We start from the raw sequence: 20,875 nt of genomic DNA, 5'->3' as shown, positions 1-20,875 counted from the left end.
GAGGGACACGGTCGAACGCCTTTTCCAAGTCCACAAAACACATGTAGACTGGTTATGCAAACTCCCATGCACCCTCCAAGACCCTGCTAAAGGTGTAGAGCTGGTCCACTGTTCCACGACCAGGACGAAAACCACACTGTTCCTCCTGAATCCGAGGTTCGACTATCTGACTGACCCTCCTCTCCAGGACCCCCGAATAGACTTTTCCAGGGAGGCTGAGGAGTGTGATCCCTCTGTAGTTGGAACACACCCTCTGGTCCCCCTTCTTAAAGAGGGGGACCACCTCCCCGGTCTGCCAATCCAGAGGCACTGTCCCTGATGTCCATGCAATGTTGTAGAGACGTGTCAACCAAGACAGCCCTACAACATCCAGAGCCTTGAGGAACTCCAGGCGTATCTCATCCACCCCCGGGGCCCTGCCACCAAGGAGTTTTTTGACCACCTCGGTGACCTCAGTCCCAGAGATGGGGGAGCCCACCTCCGAGTCCCCAGGCTCTGCTTCCTCATTGGAAGGCATGTTAGTGGGATTGAGGAGGTCTTCGAAGTACACGAACCGACCCACAATGTCCCGAGTCGAGGTCAGCAGCACACCATCCCCACCATATACAGTGTTGACACTGCACTGCTTCCCCCTCCTGAGACGCTGGATGGTGAACCAGAATCTCCTTGAAGCCATCCGAAAGTCTTTCTCCATGGTCTCCCCAAAGTCCTCCCATGCCCGAGTTTTTGCCTCAGCAACCACTGAAGCTGCATTCCGCTTGGTCTGCCGGTACCTATTAGCTGTCTCCAGAGTTCCACAGGACAAAAGGGTCCTGTAGGACTCCCTTCTTTAGCTTGATGGCATCCTTCACCGCCAGTGTCCACCAACGGGTTTGGGGATTGCCGCCATGACAGGCACCAACCACCTTACGGCCACAGCTCCGGCCAGTTGCCTCAACAATAGAGGCACGGAATATTGCCCATTCGGACTCAATGTCCCCCACCTCCCTCGGGATGTGGTCGAAGTTCTGCCGGAGGTGGGAGTTGAAGCTACTGCTGACAGGGGACTCTGCCAGACGTTCCCAGCAGACCCTCACAACACGTTTGGGCCCACCAGGCCTGACCGGCATCCTCCCCCACCATCGAAGCCAACTCACCACCAGGTGGTGATCAGTTGACAGCTCCGCCCCTCTCTTCACCCGAGTGAAAAAGACATGTAGCCGCAAGTCCGACGAAACGACCACAAAGTTGATCATCGAACTGAGGCCTAGAGTGTCCTGGTGCCAAGTGCACATATGAGCACCCCTATGCTTGAACATGGTGTTCATTATGGACAATCCGTGACGAGCACAGAAGTCCAATAACAAAACACTGCTCAGGTTCAGATCGGGGAGGGGGGGCCCATTCCTCCCAGTCACGCCCTTCCAGGTCTCACTGTCATTGCCCACGTGAGCACTGAAGTCTCCAAGGGAGTCCCCAGAAGGTATGCCCTCTAGCACCTCCTCCAGGGACTCCAAAAAGGGTGGGTACTCCAAACTGCTGTCAGGCACATACGCACAAACAGTTAGGACCTGTCTCCCCACCTGAAGGCGGAGGGAGGCTACCCTCTTGTCCACCGGGGTAAACCCCAATGAACAGGCTCCAAGTCGGGGGGGGCAATAAGTATGCCCACACCCGCTCGGCGCCTCTCATCAGGGCCAACTCCAGAGTGGTAGAGAGTCCAGCCCCTCTTAAGGAGATTGGTTCCAGAGTCCAAACTGTGCGTCGAGGTGAGCCCAACTGTATCTAGCCGGAACCTCTCTACCTCGTGCACTAGCTCAGGCCCCTTCCCCTTCCGAGAGGTGACATTCTATATCCGAATTGCCAGCTTCTATAGCCGAGGATCGGACCGCCAAAGTCCCCACCTTCGGCCACCTGACCTCCTTGGCCTCTCACATAGGAGGTGAGCCCATGGGAAGGGAGACCCACGTTGCCTCTTTGGGCTGTGCCCGGCTGAGCCCCATGGGTGCAGGCCCGGCCTGCACTCGCCATCGAGCCCCACCTCCGGGCCTGCGTCCAGGCGAGGGAAAACGCCGTCCAAATTTTTTCTTCTTCATAGGAGGTTTTGTTAAAACCTAGATAAGTGACATTCAAAACTGTCAGGTTTCATTTTTAAGATAGTGATGGGACATGTGTTTTGATTAAATTATAGTGAACAAAGGTTAGAAAGTGGCTCACAAAAATCTAAATTAAGTTATTATATAGCTTTTATGTGAGAATTTAATATGATGAATTTCAAAAAAAAAAAAATAGGAAACAAGTAAAACAAATGTGTATCATTTGGCATGGTCAACAAAGTTGATCATTTATTATGTTGTGTGTAAAGTACTGTGTGTAATTTCAAAGTACAGATTTTTTTATAGAATTAGTACGGTCTGCTTCCTTTTATTTATACATTCTCTTATTAATAAAGAGAATTTTAAGGCTGGCTTTGAAATCAAATGGTAAGCTTTTGTCTGTGCATATTTTTCTGTTTTTACAGGTGATTTTACATTTGAACTTAATTTTTTTTTTTTGTTTTTAGGATTTAACTATGCACATTAATGTGAGTGGAGAACAGCATACAAACCAGTTACGACAACTCCTTAAAAATATCAATACTAATGAGGCGGCGATAAATGAGCTTGATGGCTGGGGTCTCGCTATTAAAACTAATATTCTAATGGTGAGTGTTTAAAGCAGTGAAAAAATAAGTATTTCCAAATATTTTCATTGTTTACAGAGCTGATCTTGACAAAAATCTACCTGCATGTTTTATTTCTTTAGCTGCAGCTATCCTGTATTAGCCACACAATGGAGATCCTTGTGGTTTTCTGGTAATTTTTGTTTTATCAGAGCTGATTATGGTGTGATTTCCTGTGTGTTTTGTACAAAGGCAAAAAAGTGGAATGGTGGCTCTGTGGCTAAGGATCTGCACTGGTACCTGGAAGGTTTCCAGTTCAAATCCTATTACTGTCAGAAAGGATCCTATGCTGTTGGGCCCTTGAGCATGACACTTAACCTGAAAATTGCTCCGGGGTGCTGTACAATGGCTGACCCTTCACATTGACCACCAAAGGTTGTGCAAAAACAATTTCCCCTCGTGGATTCACAAAATAGATAAAAATCAAGTAAAAAAAATGATGCATTAACTGAAATGCACACCTTGAAATTTAATAGCTCAATAGCCAAATCTATTAAAAATTATCTGACATTTATCTATTATTTGTAGTTTGAAAGATGAAATTAGTCGTTGCTGTTTTAAATTATATTCTGAAGGAAGATAATCAGGTAGACTTGGTCCATCTCATTTTACATAACAGTTTAGTTTTCTCAGTGCGGTTTGATCCACATGTAGTTCACTGTGGTGCCATCTGGCCGAAGCTATTCTGATTATGTTACAGGGTAGCTTCTTGCCCATAAGTCCCTTAACACTAGAATTACCAAAGCCTACGAAAAAACTCATAATCCCGGCCCACCTTAAATCCCTTCGCTCTTGTCCATCAGCATCTTTTTGTCTTGTAAATGTGTCGATCCTCACAAGCAGCAAGTAGCCTGCTATCCCATCCACCGCCACAGCTCAGTTCACAAAGAAAGTGCTTAGTGTTTATCTTGGAGTGAATTGCCTGGAGTAGAGGGTAAATATCGTCATTTGGAGTACATATATTTTGTGTGATTTCCATGTCTACAACAATCTATGTAAACACATCATTAAAACAAACATTTTTCATGTCTAGTAATAAATGACAAAATGTAGACATGAAATGTATAATGTGTGAAGCCTGAAGTCCAAATATCAAATAAACACTGTTACAAAAGGTACAAGTATAATACGACTGCTTTCGTGGTGCAGCGGTAAGAACTGCTGACTTGTAATCATAAGGTTGCCAGATCGATCCTGGCTGCCTCCCAAATTTACTGTTTTGAGTAGTGAGCTGCTCTTATTGTTAATATTATACAGTAAAACCATACAATTGATTTACATCTGTAACAGCCGGTGTAACTTGTAAAAGTTCGCGTTAGCCCAATCTCCACATTTTAGTGCATGGTGGTGTTTCTATTGTACTCCAGGACATGTAGAGGAAAGAATAGTATAGAGAGGTCAGTTCCACGATATATGCAACCATAAAATTCAGATATTACCGGTTCCCACACACGTAAGTACCGTCCTTCCTACATTTACGTGTACCTGTTGCAATGTGCACACTTCTCTTTATGCTGTGGTTCCTATTATGTTGAAGGAGCACCTGATACTGAGTTTGCTTTCCTAGGGAATTGGTGGTCTTGGAACAGAAGCTTGTCATTGTAGCAGTCTTTCTTTTTCCATTGCCTTTTCTTGTAAGAAGTGACGAAGTTCCTCTGCAAAGTGAGCCAAGAACACTCTTCTTTTCTCAGTGTCAGCAGTTCTTACCGCTGCACCACGGAAGCTTTCGTATTATACTTGTACCTTTTGTGAAAGTGTTTGATATTTGGACTTCAGGCTTCACACATTATACACTTCATGTCTACATCTTGTTATTACTAAAACATGAAAAATGTTTTAACGATGTGTTTACATAGATCGTTGTAGACATGGAACACACATGAAATGTATGTACAGTAATCCCTCCTCCATCGCGGGGGTTGCGTTCCAGAACCACCCGCGAAATAAGAAAATCCGCGAAGTAGAAACCATATGTTTATATGATTATTTTTATATTGTCATGCTTGGGTCACAGATTTGCGCAGAAACACAGGAGGTTGTAGAGAGACAGGAACGTTATTCAAACACTGCAAACAAACATTTGTCTCTTTTCAAAAGTTTAAACTGTGCTCCATGACAAGACAGAGATGACAGTTCTGTCTCACAATTAAAAGAATGCAAACATATCTTCCTCTTCAAAGGAGCAAACAAATCAATAGGGCTGTTTGGCTTTTAAGTATGCGAAGCACCGCGGCACAAAGCTGTTGAAGGTGGCAGCTCACACCCCCTCCGTCAGGAGCAGAGAGAGAAAGAGAGACAGATAAAAAAATCAATACGTGCCCTTCGTGCTTTTAAGTATGCGAAGCACCGTGCAGCTTGTCGCTTCACGAAGCAGCTGCACAGAAGGTAGCCAACGTGAAGATAATCTTTCAGCATTTTTAGACGAGCGTCCGTATCGTCTAGGTGTGCGAACAGCCCCCCTGCTCAATCCCCCTACGTCAGGATCAGAAAAAGTCAGCGCAAGAGAGACAGAGAAAAGTAAGTTGGGTAGCTTCTCAGCCATCTGCCAATAGCGTCCCTTGTATGAAATCAACTGGGCAAACCAACTGAGGAAGCATGTACCAGAAATTAAAAGACCCATTGTTCACAGAAATCCGCGCACCAGCAAAAAATCTGCGATATATATTTAAATATGCTTACATATAAAATCTGCGATAGAGTGAAGCTGCGAAAGGCGAAACGCGATATAGCGAGGGATCACTGTACTCCAAATGATGATATTTACCCTCTACATCTCCAGGCAATTCACTCCAAGATAAACACTAAGCACCTTCTTTGTGAATTTCGCTGGGGTGGGGGGGGATTGGGATACCTTGCTGCTTGTGCTGATTCAACACATTTACAAAGCAAAAGACGCTGATGGAGAGGTGTGAAGGGATTTAAGGTGGGCCGGGATTATGACTTTTTCCGTAGGCTTCAGGGATTCTAGTGTTAACCAACCTTGGATTTAAAAAAGTGATTCTCTTGAGCTAAAAGCACAGTTCCTGCTACTTTGAACAATTTCCACTGATCAGTGGAATTATCTCAACCTATAGTATGTAATATTACAAATCACTAGTTTTCTTCCCTCATAATACAGGCAGAAGGAAGGAATTTACCTGCAGAAACTATCTATTTGCAGTCAAGTGCTTTTAAAACCTCTCCTGAAGTCAGCTGGACTAGAGAAATTGGGCGGGATCCAACACTTACCTGTGCAAGTATTTATTTAAAAACTTGGTTTACTTTTGCCTCGGTATGGTAAGTGGTATTAATATTAAGTGTTTAATTTTTTTGTTTTACCGTATGATATATCTACCAATGTAAAAAGCCTTTACAAGTAGTATTGGATCTATAACTGACCATGAATGCGTACTTAAATCTGTATGACACAATACAAAGACAATGGACTACAACAATTTTTTTTTTATCAAAAAACTAAATTAGGCACTACTGTTTCTGCTTCTAGTGAAATTGTATTTTTTTTTTTCCCAATACTCCTGTTTAGGTTATTAGTTCAGTCAAAGCATTTATCATTGGTAAATCTGGAAGAAGACACTTTCCCTTTCCTTGTGAATTAAAGAATACCAAATAGATATTCACAAATTCCCCTTCAATGAAAATCTGTTTCCATGCAAAATCTGCTTTCCCATGTAAAAATTTTGACACTAGAGGGCTAAATTACATATTATGTTGACATTTAAAGTGAAAAATACTAAATACAGCGTTGACAGTGAATAAAATAAAAGTACCATTTTTATGAAAATCTTTATAACTACGATTTATTTCATCAACTGAAAAAAATGTTTTTAAAACGAGTAAATGTGGGTGTTTGCAAAGTTTGGTTACCCTTTCAGATTAGGTCATTAGTCTGGTCTGGCTTAGCTTGTTAGGTTTTAGGTCTGGTCAAAAATTCCCATTTGCAATTGTCAACACATAATAATTCCAGACAGTAATAAATAATTTAACTATTCAAACATTGTACAACATCTGATCTTTTAAGAAGCTGACAGAGGATCAGAAAATAACTAATTGGTGCTCTACAAAGCAGAGGAAGGCTACGAAAATATATGAACGTGCTTTCAGCTAGTGATTTCCACCTTCCAAAATGTCATTAAGAAATGGCAGTTAAGGGGAACCGTGGAGGTTAAGACAAGATCTGGAAGACCAAGAAAACTGACAGATAGGACAGCTCATGTGGTATCCTTCAATAAGGGCGCGCACAAAAAGGCGAGCTTCAAAAGGGAACGGCGAATAAAGGTGCGCGTAAATAAAGGCGAGCTTCAAAAGGACGACCTCGATTGAGCGCGGCGAATAAAGGCGTTCGTAGATAATTTAGATAATAATAGTAGATAATAATAAAATATCTACGTGGCATTGCACATAATCTACAGCTTCAAGTGTAACACAAGAATGAGTAAAAGCAGAAAACAACGAAATATAGAGAGCTTTAGAAATAGTTCGTTAGAAGTTCATGCATTAATTAATTGGATGTTTTAATATTCTTGCTTTCGCCTTTTTATACGTTCAATCATGCCTTTATCTAATAAATTGTCTGTAATTTGTTGCGTTTGCCTTAATTTGCTGCGCCCAATTGAGGTCGCCTTTATTTACGCGCGCCTTTATTCACAGCACCCAATTGAGGTCGCCCTTTTGAAGCTCGCCTTTTTGTGCGCGCCCTTATTGAATAGAACCCAGCTCATGTACTGTGCAGGAAGGCAAAACAAATCCCCCATATGATTGCAAGGGATCTGCAGGCAGGTGCAGCTGTGAAAAGAATTGGTGGTGAACAGCTCTGCTATGCATCGTTACTTAAATGGATGTAGCTTTCGTGTAAAACAAAAACAATGTCTTAAGTATGCAAACAAACATCTGCAAAAAAGAGAGGCATTTTCGGCAACAATCACAAAAGCTTTGTTTTGGAGAAAAAAGGTGCAGTATTTAAGGAAAAGAACATCTTTCCAACTGTTATGTACTGGGTTGATCTATTATGGTGTGGGGTTGTGTGGCAGCTAGTGGCTCAGGAAACATTGTACGAGGACAGTAAAGAATGGATTTCACCAAATATTAACTTTTTCAAGGAAAATGCCTGACTGTCAATAAAAACACTGAAGCTGAAGAAAGAGTGGCTTCTTACAACAAGTCAACATTCTAAACACACTTTGAAATCTACAATGAAGTACCTGAAGAAACAGAAGGTTAAGGTTTCCGAATAACCCTCACAGTCCTCAGACTTGAGCATCATTTAAAGTTGGGGTAGATCTGCTGTATACATAAGACAACCCAAGAAAATCTCGTAGCAAGAAGCAATCCATAAGAAAGTATAGGGAAATTTTGCATAAGAAGTTGTGTTTTTTGCAAAAAAGATTACTAGTTACTAACTTGGAAGGGCACCCAAACTTTTGCAAATGCTACATTTACTGTTTATTTTTTAAACATTTTTTAGTTCGTCATTGTAACTGTACATTAACATTTCATAAAAGTTGCACTGCTTTAGTTGGTATGCTATCAAAGCTGCATTTACTATTTTATACTTTGAATGTCAACAAAATATGTACTTTGGCCAGGGGTATTCAAACTTTTGCATGCAACTATATTTTTAATACACTATATACAGTATACATTGCAGTGCTACATATTGTAAATATAGTAATAAGTATTTGCTGTAAGGAGATGTTCTGTGACATGCATAAATGAAAAGTGAAAAATTCTTTTAGCCTTCTTATAAAAATTTTCTCTGTAATCTCCCCCCCCCCCCCCCCCCCCGATTGTCTTATAATGTGCCATCACTCTACCTTTTACAGTGCCAACTGTCCTAAACAAATGAACAAATCTTCCTACTTTATTGCGATTTTAATTTAAAAAAAATTAGTATATAGAAGTTTGTTTGTAAGCAGGCCAATTACAAATGATAGATTAATACTGTATAATCTGATGTAATATTACTCCTTAATGTAGATGCTGTTAACCACTATATATGATAAACTAGCTGTGTTACCTGGCTTCACCTGGAAATTTCTTAGGAAAATGGCCCTCTGTTAATAGTGATCTTGGTTATTCTGGTGTGTCAGAAGTACAGTGTACCTAAGTGCCTTTTTGTACACAATATTTGTATTTTTTATTGTTTTTAACAAAGAGCTAATATCGTCAGACATTATGGTGTGGCTGTTAATTAAGGCTTTGGACCTAGTACTTAAAACCTTGAGTTTGTGGATTCAAATCCTGCTACTGACACTTTGTTATCATGACCAAGTCACTTTACTTTCCTGTGCTCCAATTTGAAAAGCAAAAGAAAAGTAACCAATTATATCTCAAATGTTATAATTCATTTTCAATAAAAGCTTTAGTCAAATAATAAGTAGTAATAATATTATTAGGTCACTGGTGCTGCTTACTCTTGATCATGCTATATACAGTTGCTCATGAGTAAAAGGTTCCTGCATTAGAATAATTCCTGCCTTTCCTAGTGACCTGGCTTTTTTCATGGTCCTTGCAAAACTCAATTTTACAAGAAAAGTATGTTCTTTTGAATTGGAATTGGTAATCCGCTATGTTCCCTCTACCTTTTGAACTGCCACATAGCTCTTATTGCAACACTCACTTCCCCTTCCCTTGCTGCAGTTTGGAAGAGTTGCACAGGTGTTACTGCATCTTTCACCCTTTAGTTATGTATCCGCAGCACCCAAAACTCCACAGGTCAAGCCAGCCGTCATTGTTTGTGTTTGTGCTTTGCAGCGTGTGATGCTTCACTGGGGACCAGCTCATCATTCATGTGAGAGTGCCAATACCTTTAAAACATCCAGCAATCAACAGCAAAAAAAAAAAAGTGCTTGAGAATGTAACGTCTTTTTTTTTGTTTTTTTTGTTCTTTTTTTTTTTTTTTTTTTTGTTTTTTTGTACTGTCCAGAAAACAGTCTTATCTTCTGTCATCTATTCACCTTATTAGTTAGCGGTGCTATTCACGTGTCCTGTCAGCCACTTTTACTTTGTCTGTCATTTGAATAAAGCACGCAGTCACCATACTGCAAAGCATGTAAGTTAGCATAGTTTTAATAAATATTGACAAATACATGTATCTGCAAAAAAAGCACATTGGCTAATTTTCTTTTTTTCTGATTTCACCAAATTTCAATCAAATCTGAAAAACATAGAAATTTTGGGGTATTTTGGTTTTTCTACTCTACTTTCTTAGCAGATACCTACTGGCCTAGATGTACCATCCTGCCAAGATTCAGCTTCTATATATATATAATTCACAAAGTCGCCGCCAGAAGGGGAAGACACCCATGAAAGCACGCACACCAAAACAAGACACCCTTGAAAGCACGCAGGAAGGGGCGTGGATTCACTAAGCCGCCGACAAGTAGGAAGGAGCCATGCCCACCAACTCTATGACCATTGGATACGACGACAACTCTCAGAGCCACGGCCACCACCTCAGACGCGTGCCTCAGAAAAAACGGCGTCATTTATGTTCGTCTGTGCAACAGTACGCATGGACCTCTGAGCCACGTTGACTTTTCATTAGTCAACCTCAGTGGAACCTTGGTTCATACAGAGGCAGCGCCAGAGAGAGACAGAGGCACATACAGGCAGCCCAAGAGAGAGAGCCACGCACACACAGGCAGCGCGACAGGGAACAGAGGGACACACACAGGCAGCGCGACTGAGAGAGCCGCGCAATCCTTTAAAACTGAGGTTAAAACACAATGAAGGAAGCAGTCTTTAAAAAACAATAAGCCCTGTGCCTCTTTTTCATTAGCGTCTCACCTGCTTCACCGCCCTGCAACAATCGAGACGCTTTCTCAGCAGCTGACCTTCTCTGTGCCTGGACTCCACTACTGTCAGTCGCCTGATTAAAAATGGTGAACTCCTGCAATGTTACTATCTTGGTTGGCTTTTAAATAAAGTTCGGATTTGTTAAAATGTTCCTTTTTTTTTCCCCCCTGTGCTTAAAACTCATTTTAATAAAAAGTGTTTATACAACTGCTGCAATGTTACACAGAGAGGCTCCCGTGCTTCTGAGAGACAGAGGGGGAGGGGGCTCGCGTGCTGCTAAGAGAGAGAGAGGGGGGGGGGGGGCTGGGGAGGCTCGTGTGCTACTGAGAGAGAGAGGGGGGGGGGCTGGGGAGGCTCACGTGCTGCTGAGAGAGGGGGGGGAAGCTGGGGAGGCTCACCCTGCTGCTGAGAGAGAGAGAGAGAGTGGGGGGGGTGGCTGGGGAGGGTGGGTGTTTGTGTCAGTGTTATTCAATGTTTTTACTATTACACTGTGCATTCTATGGTGTAATAATTAACTATATTTGTGCTTAAAAATCTTTAAAAAAATATATTTACATACAGTTCGTACGGTCTGGAGTGGATTAATTGTATTTACATACAATCCTATGGGGGAAATTGCTTCGGTTTATGACCAGAGGTTTGGAACGAATTATGGTTGTGAACCGAGGTTCCACTGTATATTGAGTCTAGAAAACATGATCAGCAAGTCTTTGATAAGCTGCAACAAAATGATGAAAGAACGGACACATTTTTTTCTCACAAGCTGGGTGGGTGGGTGTTAGTTAGTTAATTAGTTACTCGAAGGATTTCAAAATTTAATATGCACAAGCGGTAACACTGCAAAACAAGCCCAAACCAGAAAAGATGGCTGGCAAAAAGTGGCTGACAAATTAAACGCGTGTGCATTGTACTTACTGAAAGCGGCGTTACGGATTTTGCAAATGTTCATTTTTTTCCTCTGCTTAAAAAACATTAAAAAAGCGCATGATTATGTGGCGTATACTACGCCGCGGGTTGGTATGCAGCGTGTAAAACAGTTTGTTTGTCGCGGATAATTTGCCTTTTACTTTAACACGAAGACAATTTCCTGTTAGATTTGCCTTTGCGATGTCAATTGATAAGGCACAGGGCCAAACTTTCAAAAAGATGTGCATGTATCTGCCAAAACCAGTTTTCAGTCACGGACAGTTGTATGTTGCTCTCTCCAGAGTTCCATCTTTTCATTCACTTACTGGTATGCCTGCAGGAACACGTGCAGTGAACGAACGACACACACACACACGCATACAGGTGCGCGAGACGATCCCGCTTTCAGTCACGGACAATTGTATGTTGCTCTCTCCAGAGGTCCATCTTTTCATTCTCTCACAGTGGTATCCACAAACCCACCCCATTTGGACAACTGTGTTGTTCAGCAAGTGTTCACCCATCAATACATAATTATGCGGCATATGTTATGCCGCGGGTTGGCTAGTTTTAACTAAACAAAAATAGCTTTAAAAGACTGCTACATGCATTCTAAACTAAAAGAAGTCCTCATTGGTTTAAAAAATTATGTTTTTTGGAATTTTAGAAATATAATAAAGCAGGCATTGCCAAAGTAGTCTTACTTTTGCTGATGACCTCAGCAGTTGTTAAACTTAAGTTTGTCATACAGCCAGCTCTCCTGATTGGCTTCCCACTAGTTGTGTCCTATCAAAAACATGGGCAGATGTTTTTGGGTTTTTTTTGGCACCTTCAGTTTTTATGTTGTTCCTGAATAGGAACATGGCTCTGCCCTGTCCTCCAAGCTATCACTTAAGTCAAACTGCCATATGTGATTTTTTTTTTTTTTTTCTCTCTTTTTCTTCAAACAAAACTTACACTCCATGCGAGTAACTCTAAGGACAAAACATGTACTTGTTGCACATGGATCAGACAAAATCTGAAGGTCTGCAGTTTGTTTACACTGTCTAAGTAATTAATGATCAAGGCAAATCCCAGACAATTATTGGTAATTTATAAATATCAGAAAGACCACTGTTATTTGCTTCAGTACCATTTCGCCACTGATGTCCAAAAACTGGTATTGATACTGAAGTCAAAATTTTAATACCAATCCTAGCATTCTACATTTAAAAACGGAGCACAGGTAAGATTGTGGTCACTGAAATAGCTGTCATAGATACCAGATTCAGACGTAGGTGATGCTAAAATTGCTTTGATTGATGTACTATTGTTAGTTGTTGGTTGGAGGGGGGGGGGGTTCAAGGGTAATTATAGTTCATATATGAAGTTTAAAAGTTCTGAAAGAAATATGATTGCGAGTAAAAGTATAGTTTGAAGTCCACATAATCAGATGCCAGCACCTACTGTGACAATGTTTTCCTAGCCAAATGTGCACATTACAAGTCTGTTGGCATTTCAGAAGATTGTTTATGAGATTTGATTTGTCATCAGCAGCACCTATCAGAGGAAGATCTACAAGTTGAAATAACCTGTCTAAGGTAAATTTGAAAGAGTAAATTAATCACTAATTGAGGTCACACTGAATGCTTCTCTTTTGTAACACACTGAAAACTTGCCAAGACTTTTTAAATGGGAGTTGGGGCGATAACTGAAAAAATTTGAACTTTTCCTAAAAAATTCCTTGAAAAATAAGAATGACGGGCAGACATGCTTTTGTCTCATCAAATTGAGTATTTGTGTAAAAAGTGAATTGTTCAGTAATTTGACTATGCACAGTGTGAACCTGTTACAGTAATGAACACTGCTAAAGAACATTTATTTCAGTATAATTTAAAATACGGCACGTTTGTCATCACATGTGACAAATGAATTACTTAGAAGAATGATACTATGACAACTCTTAAACTATGAGAACTATGGGATCTTTTTACTAAAACAACATTCTTGTCACCCATAGGGAGTGCTGCTCCATCTATTGTCATTGCCTGTTTCTTAGCTGGAGTGTTTCTAGTGTACAGTAATCCCTCGCTATATTGCGCTTCGACTTTCGCGGCTTCACTCTATCGCAGATTTTTCGCTGGTTCATGGGTTTCAGTGGACAATGGGTCTTTTAATTTCTGGTACATGCTTCCTCATTTGATTTGCCCACTTGATTTCATACAAGGGACGCTATTGGCAGATTGCTGAGAAGCTACCCAATCAGAGCACGTTTTATGTATTAAATAAAACTCCTCAAATACATTGTGAGCAGGGGGGCTGTTCACAGCCCTAGAGGATACGGACACTCCTCAAAAAACGCTCAAAGACTACCTTCACATTGCTCCCTTCCTTGCTGGGCTTACTTGTGGCTGCTTTGTTGCGCGATATGCTTCTCTCACGGTGCTTCGCATACTTAAAAGCCCAAATAGCACCTATTGATTTTTGATTGATTGCTTTTCTCTCTCTTGCTCTGACATTCTCTGCTCCTGACGGAGGGGGTGTGAGCAGGGGGGCTGTTCGCACCCCTAGAGGATACGAACGGTCGTCTAAAAAATGCTGAAAGACTACCTTCACATTGCTCCCTTCCTTGCTGGGCTTACTTGCAGCTGCTTTGTCAAGCAATATGCTTCCCGCACGGTGCTTCGCGTACTTAAAAGCTCGAACAGCACCTATTGATTTTTGATTGTTTGCTTTTCTCTCTCTCTCTCTCTGACATTCTCTGCTCCTGATGCGCACTCCTTTGAAGAGGAAGATATGTTTGCATTTTTTTAATTGTGAGACAAAACTGTCATCTTTGTCTTGTCATGGAGCACGTTTAAACTTTTGAAAAAGAGACAAATGTTTGTTTGCAGTGTTTGAATAAAGTTCCTGTCTCTCTACAACCACCTGTGTTTCTGTGCAAATCTGTGACCCAAGCGTGACAATATAAAAATAACCATATAAACATATGGTTTTTACTTCGCGGATTTTCACCTATCGCGGGGGGCTCTGGAGCGTAACCCCCGTGATAGGTGAGGAATGACTGTACAGCGCTTGTAAATTCCTGGTAAATGTCATTATCTGTAACTACCTATCAGAGATAAAAGACAGAAGTACCTCCATATTTGCATATTTACAAGCTGTGTAAATGAACATATGTTGCCAAGTGTTCTTTAGTTAAAGGTACTACAGTTTTTTACTTCATATGTATTGGTAGCCTGGGCTAGAGATCTTCCCATCATATTTTCAAGGTATTTTACATTAGTAAATATTAAAATGGGTTATGGTGCTTTTGAGGACTGTTTTTTTTAGCTTGCACTCACACTGTTCATAAGACTGCATACTTTATATTAGTAGACGTTGTGCTCTGAACTGCTGAAATTCCCTCTTTGCTAACAAAAATCATATTGCGCAAGTTGAGGGTGAGCCTTTTATTCATTTTCTGACGTCCATTTGTGTATGGCAGCCAGTGTTAGTGTATGACCTCTTGAGTCTATGATCATGTGAGAGAAGAAAGAGCTGCCAGTATATACTATACTGTACTATTAAAATATCTCTTGGAATAATTTTATTGTTGTTCACTTGTGATTTCCGATTCATAATACATGAAATTTAGATTCCAGGTGACTTTTGTCCTGTCTATAGGGAGTATAATTCTTAGATTAAACAACAAAATTGGTATAGGCTTTAAAGCTCAGAGTGAAAAGGGCAAAATTGATATCCAGGAAATCTTTCAAAGGTTATTTCATTCTCTGCCCTTTTCCTTTTGACATGATTTCAACAGTTAACCCTTAATATTTACATTACAGATGAGTTTTTTTCTCATATCTTAAGTGGATATAGTAGTCATTTTAAGTAACCATAGTGTGTCATATGCCTATATCCGCATTGTAGCACTGGACAAAGCCACACCTGCTTATTTGGCAGCATAATGTCTCTGGTATAAAACTTTAACCAAAGTAGGATTTTTTTTCTTATGTTGGGGGAATAAAACTTGGTGGTTATTTCCAAGTGAGTTAAGCTGTATATGATAAGAAATGAGTTGGGAGACCAGGACTGGTAAAGCAATAATTTAGAACCATGGTTCTACTGTATAAATTTTTAAATATATAAACCCTACATTATGAACATTGTTTGCACAGCCTCAAGATGAATAAAGATGAAAATTTGCCCCAAACCCATTAATAACCTGTATTTATTTACTGCATTGCTGATGATGATAACTTACTCATTGATTATGCCTGATTTTTGAATTGTTTTCTTCATCCCAGGTTCCTTTAACTTGTTGGGGAATCTTTTATCCCCGACGCTGTTTTGACCAAGCAGAAGAACTCATAAATACATTTGTTAAAGTAGCACACCCAATGGGGCTAAAGCTAGAACGACCAGTCCGTATAGAGTTAAAGGATGACCGCACAGAGACCTACTTAAAAATCATCCATTCACACCTTGTTAGTGAGGTAAGGACTGTCCAGAAACATTATTCCTTTTATACTTTCCAGTAAACAATAGGTTGTTTTTCTTTCTTCTTGTTTGGTTTTGTTTTAGGTTATTTGGAGTTGTTTGTAAGTGGATAAAATGTGTTTTTCACTTTAAAAGAAGAGCGGCTGTCAAGTTTATGTGGCTTACAAATACAACAATGGAAGTAGTAGTGCTGAGCCAATTCTCCAATTTAAATTCTTTCTGATGGCACACCCTCATTCTGACAAATATTCTGGGATTGTCCATTCTGGGATTTTTTTTTTTTTAAATAAATATTTTATCCCAATGTTAATTTTTGACTTTTGCTATTAAGATTGTTTGAAACTTAAATGGAAGTGGTATTGTTTTGGGTGGCATAATAGTCAGTAATGATTCCATATAGTTTCAGAGACCTGGGTTTGATTTGTAGCTTAGTCAGTTTTCTCACATTATCCTTTGTCTAAATGAGTTTTCTCATAGTTGTAATTTTTCTCCCACATTTTACAGACCTACATGTAAGGATTTTAGGTAAATTTTAATTTTGGTCTGTGTAGATCCCTACATGAGTAATACTCTGGAATAGACTGGGTTCTACCTTGTACCCACTGATAATCCATGACCCTTACAACCAAACAAGACCCTATAATTAGATTACCCAACCTTTTTCAAACCAATTTAATCAGTACAAAAGGTGAGGCTGTGCCTTGGTCATGTGGCAACATTCATAGGACTACTCCTTTGCCTAGCTAAAATGAGTAACAAACTAAAGACTGGGTAAACTATAAAACTAAACATATGATTGGTAAGCGGAGTTTAATGTAGATAGCTACAAAGTTTTACATGCACGGAAACATTTTATATTATAGTGGGCAAAGAATTTAGGGCAGGGCTAGTCAATTACAAGTTCAGTTCACCAGATTTTCAAACCAAGAAATTTAGCTGGGCCAGACAGTTTCAGCAGCCAGTAAGCAGCAGATAGTGACAAATTTAAAATCTACACAAATTAATGTATTGAAAAACAAGTAATGTTTATTAATTGTTTCCCTTTTAAATTTGGTCACATCTGGCACAGGAACATCAAAAAGTGCGTAAAAACAATAAAAAAGCTATAACTGAACAGAATCTGAGGTACAGTGGAACCTCTAGATACGAGTTTAATTCGTTCCAGCACTGAGCTTGTATAGCGAATTTCTCGTATCTAGAACAAACTTCCCCATTGAAAATAATGGAAATCCAGTTAATCCGTTCCGCACCCCAAATATATTAACATAAAAATCAATTTTCCTAACAAATAACACTTGATAAATTATATATACTGTAGTCTACCTTTAATAAATAACACTGGTAAATAATATAACTGATTATTAAAAGAATCAAAACAGGTGTCCAAAGTGCAGTAGAGCATTCAATAAATCTTTAAATAAATAATCCTTAAAACAGTTGTGAAGTGGAGGTTTAAAATACACAAGAATAACAATCCTTTAACACGAGGTTAAAACGTCAAAAGGATGCAGTCTTTAAAAAACAGATGACAATCCCCGGTGCTTCTTCTCTGTTAGCGTCTCACCTGCGGGCTCTGCAACAGGCGAGAAACTCTTAATGTAGCTGACCTTCTCTACACCGTCCTGCTTCAGCTGTTTGGCTCGCCTGTTCAGCTCACTGTTCAGCTACACGCGAGCCTGCGCTCGCTCGCTCTCCCGCACCAACTTCCTGCTGCCTGCCTGCCTCTGCGTGCGCGCGCTCTCTCTCTCTCTTTTCTTTTACTTCTTCTCCCCCTTAACCGGCTCGCGCTTCTCTATATATGCGGGGAGGACATGGCAGCTGCAGCCCATCAGCCACAGGAACAATCATAGATGTGGGCAGTTTCCCACCTGTGCACTTAAGTGAGAAACGCAGACACCGCAGATCGCGGCTCGCAACTGCTACCACGCCCCCTCATTAAGCTGCGAGCTATACCCACAGCCTGGCTCGTTACGTGAGCCAATGCTCGCATTTAGATCTGAATTTTTCGCTCATACTTTCTTCGTATTTTGAATTTCTCGTATACAGAGGTGATCGTATCTCGAGGTTCCACTGTATTAGCAATACTTGCAGTTATGGCCGAAATTATCGGCACTCCTGGAATTTTCCCAGAAAATGCACCATTTCTCCCAGAAAATTGTTGCAATTACAAATGTTTTGGTATAAACATGTTTATTTCCTTTATGTGCATTGGAACAACACAAAAAATAGAGAAAAAAAGCCAAATCTGACATCATTTCACACAAAACTCAAAAACCAGGCTGTACAAAATTATTGGCACCCTCAACTTAATATTTGGTTGCACACCCTTTGGAAAAAATAACTGAAATGAAGCGCTTCCTATAACCATCAACAAGCTTGTTGCACCTCTCAACTGGAATTTCCGACCACTCTTCTTTTGCAAACTGCTCAAGGTCTCTCAGATTTGAAGGGCGTCTTCTCCCAACAGCAATTTTGAGATCTTTCCATAAGTGTTTAATTGAATTTAGATCCGGACTCATTGCTTGCTACTTCAGAACTCTCCAGTGCTTTGTCTTCAACCATTTCTGAGTGATTTTAGAGGTATGTTTGGGGTCATTGTCCTGCTGGGTCACCCATGAACTCTGACGCAGACCCAGCTTTCTGACACTGGGCCCTACATTGCGCCCCAATATCTTTTGGTAGTCTTCAGATTTCATGATGCCTTGCACACAGTCAAGGCATCCAGTGCCAGAGGCAGCAAAACATCTTAGAACCTCCACCATGTTTGACTGTAGGTACTGTGTTCTTTTCTTTGTATACCTCGTTCCGGTTTCTGTAAACAGTAGAATGATGAGCTTTACCAAAAAGCTCTATCTTGGTCTCAGAAGACGTTCGCCCAGAAGGATTTTGGCTTCCTCAAGTACATTTTGGCAAACTCCAGTCTGGCTTTTTTATGCTTCTGTGTCAGCAGTGGGGTCCTCCTGGCTCTCCTGCCATAGCGTTTCATTTTGTTCAGATGTTGACGGATAGGTAAAGCTGACACTGTTGCACCCTGAGTCTGCAGAACAGCTTGAATATGTTTTGAAGTTGATTGGGTCTGTTTATCCACCATTCGGACTATCCTTCGTTGCATTCCTATCAATTTTTCTCTTCCGTCCACGTCCAGGGAGATTAGCTACAGTGCCATGTGTTGTGAACTTCTTGATTATGTTGCGCACAGTTGACAAAGGAACATGAAGATCTCTGGAGATGGACTTGTAGCCTTGAGGTTGTTGATATTTTTCCACAATTTTTGATCTCAAGTCCTCAGACAATTCTCTGCTCTTTTTTCTGGTCTCCATGCTTAGTGTGGCACACTCAGACACACAACAGAAAGGTTGAGTCAACCTTTGTCCATTTTAACTTTCTTTAGGTGTGATTGCTATATTGCCAGCACCTGTTTCTTGCCACAGGTGAGTTCAAGCGAGCATCATATGCTTGAAATAAAACTATTTACCCACAATTTTGAAAAGGTGCCAATAATTTTGTCCAGCCCATTTTTGGAGTTCTGTGTGACATGTCAGATTTGGCTTTTTTCTGTTTTTTTTGTGTTGTTCCAATGCACATAAAGGAAATAAACGTGTATACCAAAACATTTGTAATTGCAACAATTTTCTGGGAGAAATGGTGCATTTTCTGGGAAAATTCCAGGTGTGCCGATAATTTCGGCCATGACTGTAGTTCCACTTTTAAAATAAAAAAGTAAACATTCTAGGCAAATCTCAAACTGCAGAAAATCAGTGCACAGTATTCGCAATAACATTCGTTTACCTTTTTGAATAAAATATTTTAGTCACGTATGACCCAGGCACATCACAAAGTGCATTGAACAGAATAAAAAAGAACGATCCATGCTATCAGTGCATAAACCCAAAAGAAGCGATAACAGTAACCAACCCACATGAATACAACATCTGCACACTGAGGGGACCATAGGTTTGTTTTAATTCACCACTTGTGTGATTAGCAGTGCCTTTTTTGTAAACAGAACAGTGGCGATATGCATACATTGCATTTAGATTGTTTTGAGGTACTGTGAAGGTATGTAGAAGCCTGAAGACCTAGCGCTACATATTTTATGTGGTGAAAAAACATAGTTTAAAATGTGAAAATGAGAAATCGGCAAGTATAATAATATTAATAAAAATAATAATTCTTTACATTTATATAGCGCTTTACTCACTACTCAAAGCGCTTTGCAAACTCCACACAGGGAGGACACCCTGGGACAAAAACCTATGATCTAATTACTGCAAGGCAGCGGCGCTACTTTTCCGCCAACTGTGAACATATACCACACTACATAATATTGTGCTTGGGAGTTTTAAACTACAAACACAGAATTTCCAAAATCAAAGAATATCAACTGCAGTTTAATAATGAGCTCTACATTCTACAAAAAAGTTTGGTTTGAAGGACTACACATCAATGCTTCATTTTTTTTTTAAAGAAAATTCTGAACATTTTGCATGTTTTCATCAAACGCAGCCTTCCTAATTCATTCTTTACTTTGAATGTCAATGGCTCGTCATTGTCCTTGTAACAGCCTTGAATGGGCCGCCCTTTGAATAGGCCAGATTTTGGGGTTCAGCTTGAGATAACATAGACCTCCAGGCAATACAGAGTAGCAGTTTGAAATGTCAGGTTATAAAGTATTAGTAATTGAATATAACTTATAGGGCCTTTTGCTCAGATTTTATATTGCGCTAGAGAAGTCTGTAGTACTGTGTTCAGTTTTGCAGAGGAAACTACACCAACAAATGAATTTAGCTTTAATTAAAGGACATGCAGTATCAATTAATTAAACCTATTTAATCTTGAAGGGAGAAGGCTACATGGTTATCCAATGCAGGTCTTAACCATACACATAATCTAGACCAGACAAAAAGCCTAAAATTCAATTTAACTTTGTGTCAATGACTAGGATCTGTCTGTTCTAATTTAGCCTTTCTCACTGAAAAATGTGTGTATTTTCAAATTGTAATACGCTTA

At 40.2% G+C, this 20,875-nt stretch overlaps 1 protein-coding gene across 1 annotated transcript in view; it reads left to right on the top strand.

The window, feature by feature from the left end:
• Positions 1-20,875, top strand: part of piwil2 (piwi-like RNA-mediated gene silencing 2) — a 211,332-nt gene that overhangs the window by 141,281 nt on the left and 49,176 nt on the right. Inside the window, exons 12-14 of the mRNA XM_051924076.1 lie at positions 2,543-2,683; positions 5,820-5,933; positions 15,673-15,861. Of these exons, the coding sequence (XP_051780036.1) occupies positions 2,543-2,683; positions 5,820-5,933; positions 15,673-15,861 (444 nt within the window). The remainder of the gene's footprint in view (positions 1-2,542; positions 2,684-5,819; positions 5,934-15,672; positions 15,862-20,875) is intronic.

Source organism: Erpetoichthys calabaricus, chromosome 1, assembly GCF_900747795.2.
Source record: "Erpetoichthys calabaricus chromosome 1, fErpCal1.3, whole genome shotgun sequence".
NCBI classification, from domain to species: domain Eukaryota; kingdom Metazoa; phylum Chordata; class Cladistia; order Polypteriformes; family Polypteridae; genus Erpetoichthys; species Erpetoichthys calabaricus.
Note: the sequence above shows the minus strand (reverse complement) of the source record. Positions and strands in the feature narration are given on the sequence as shown.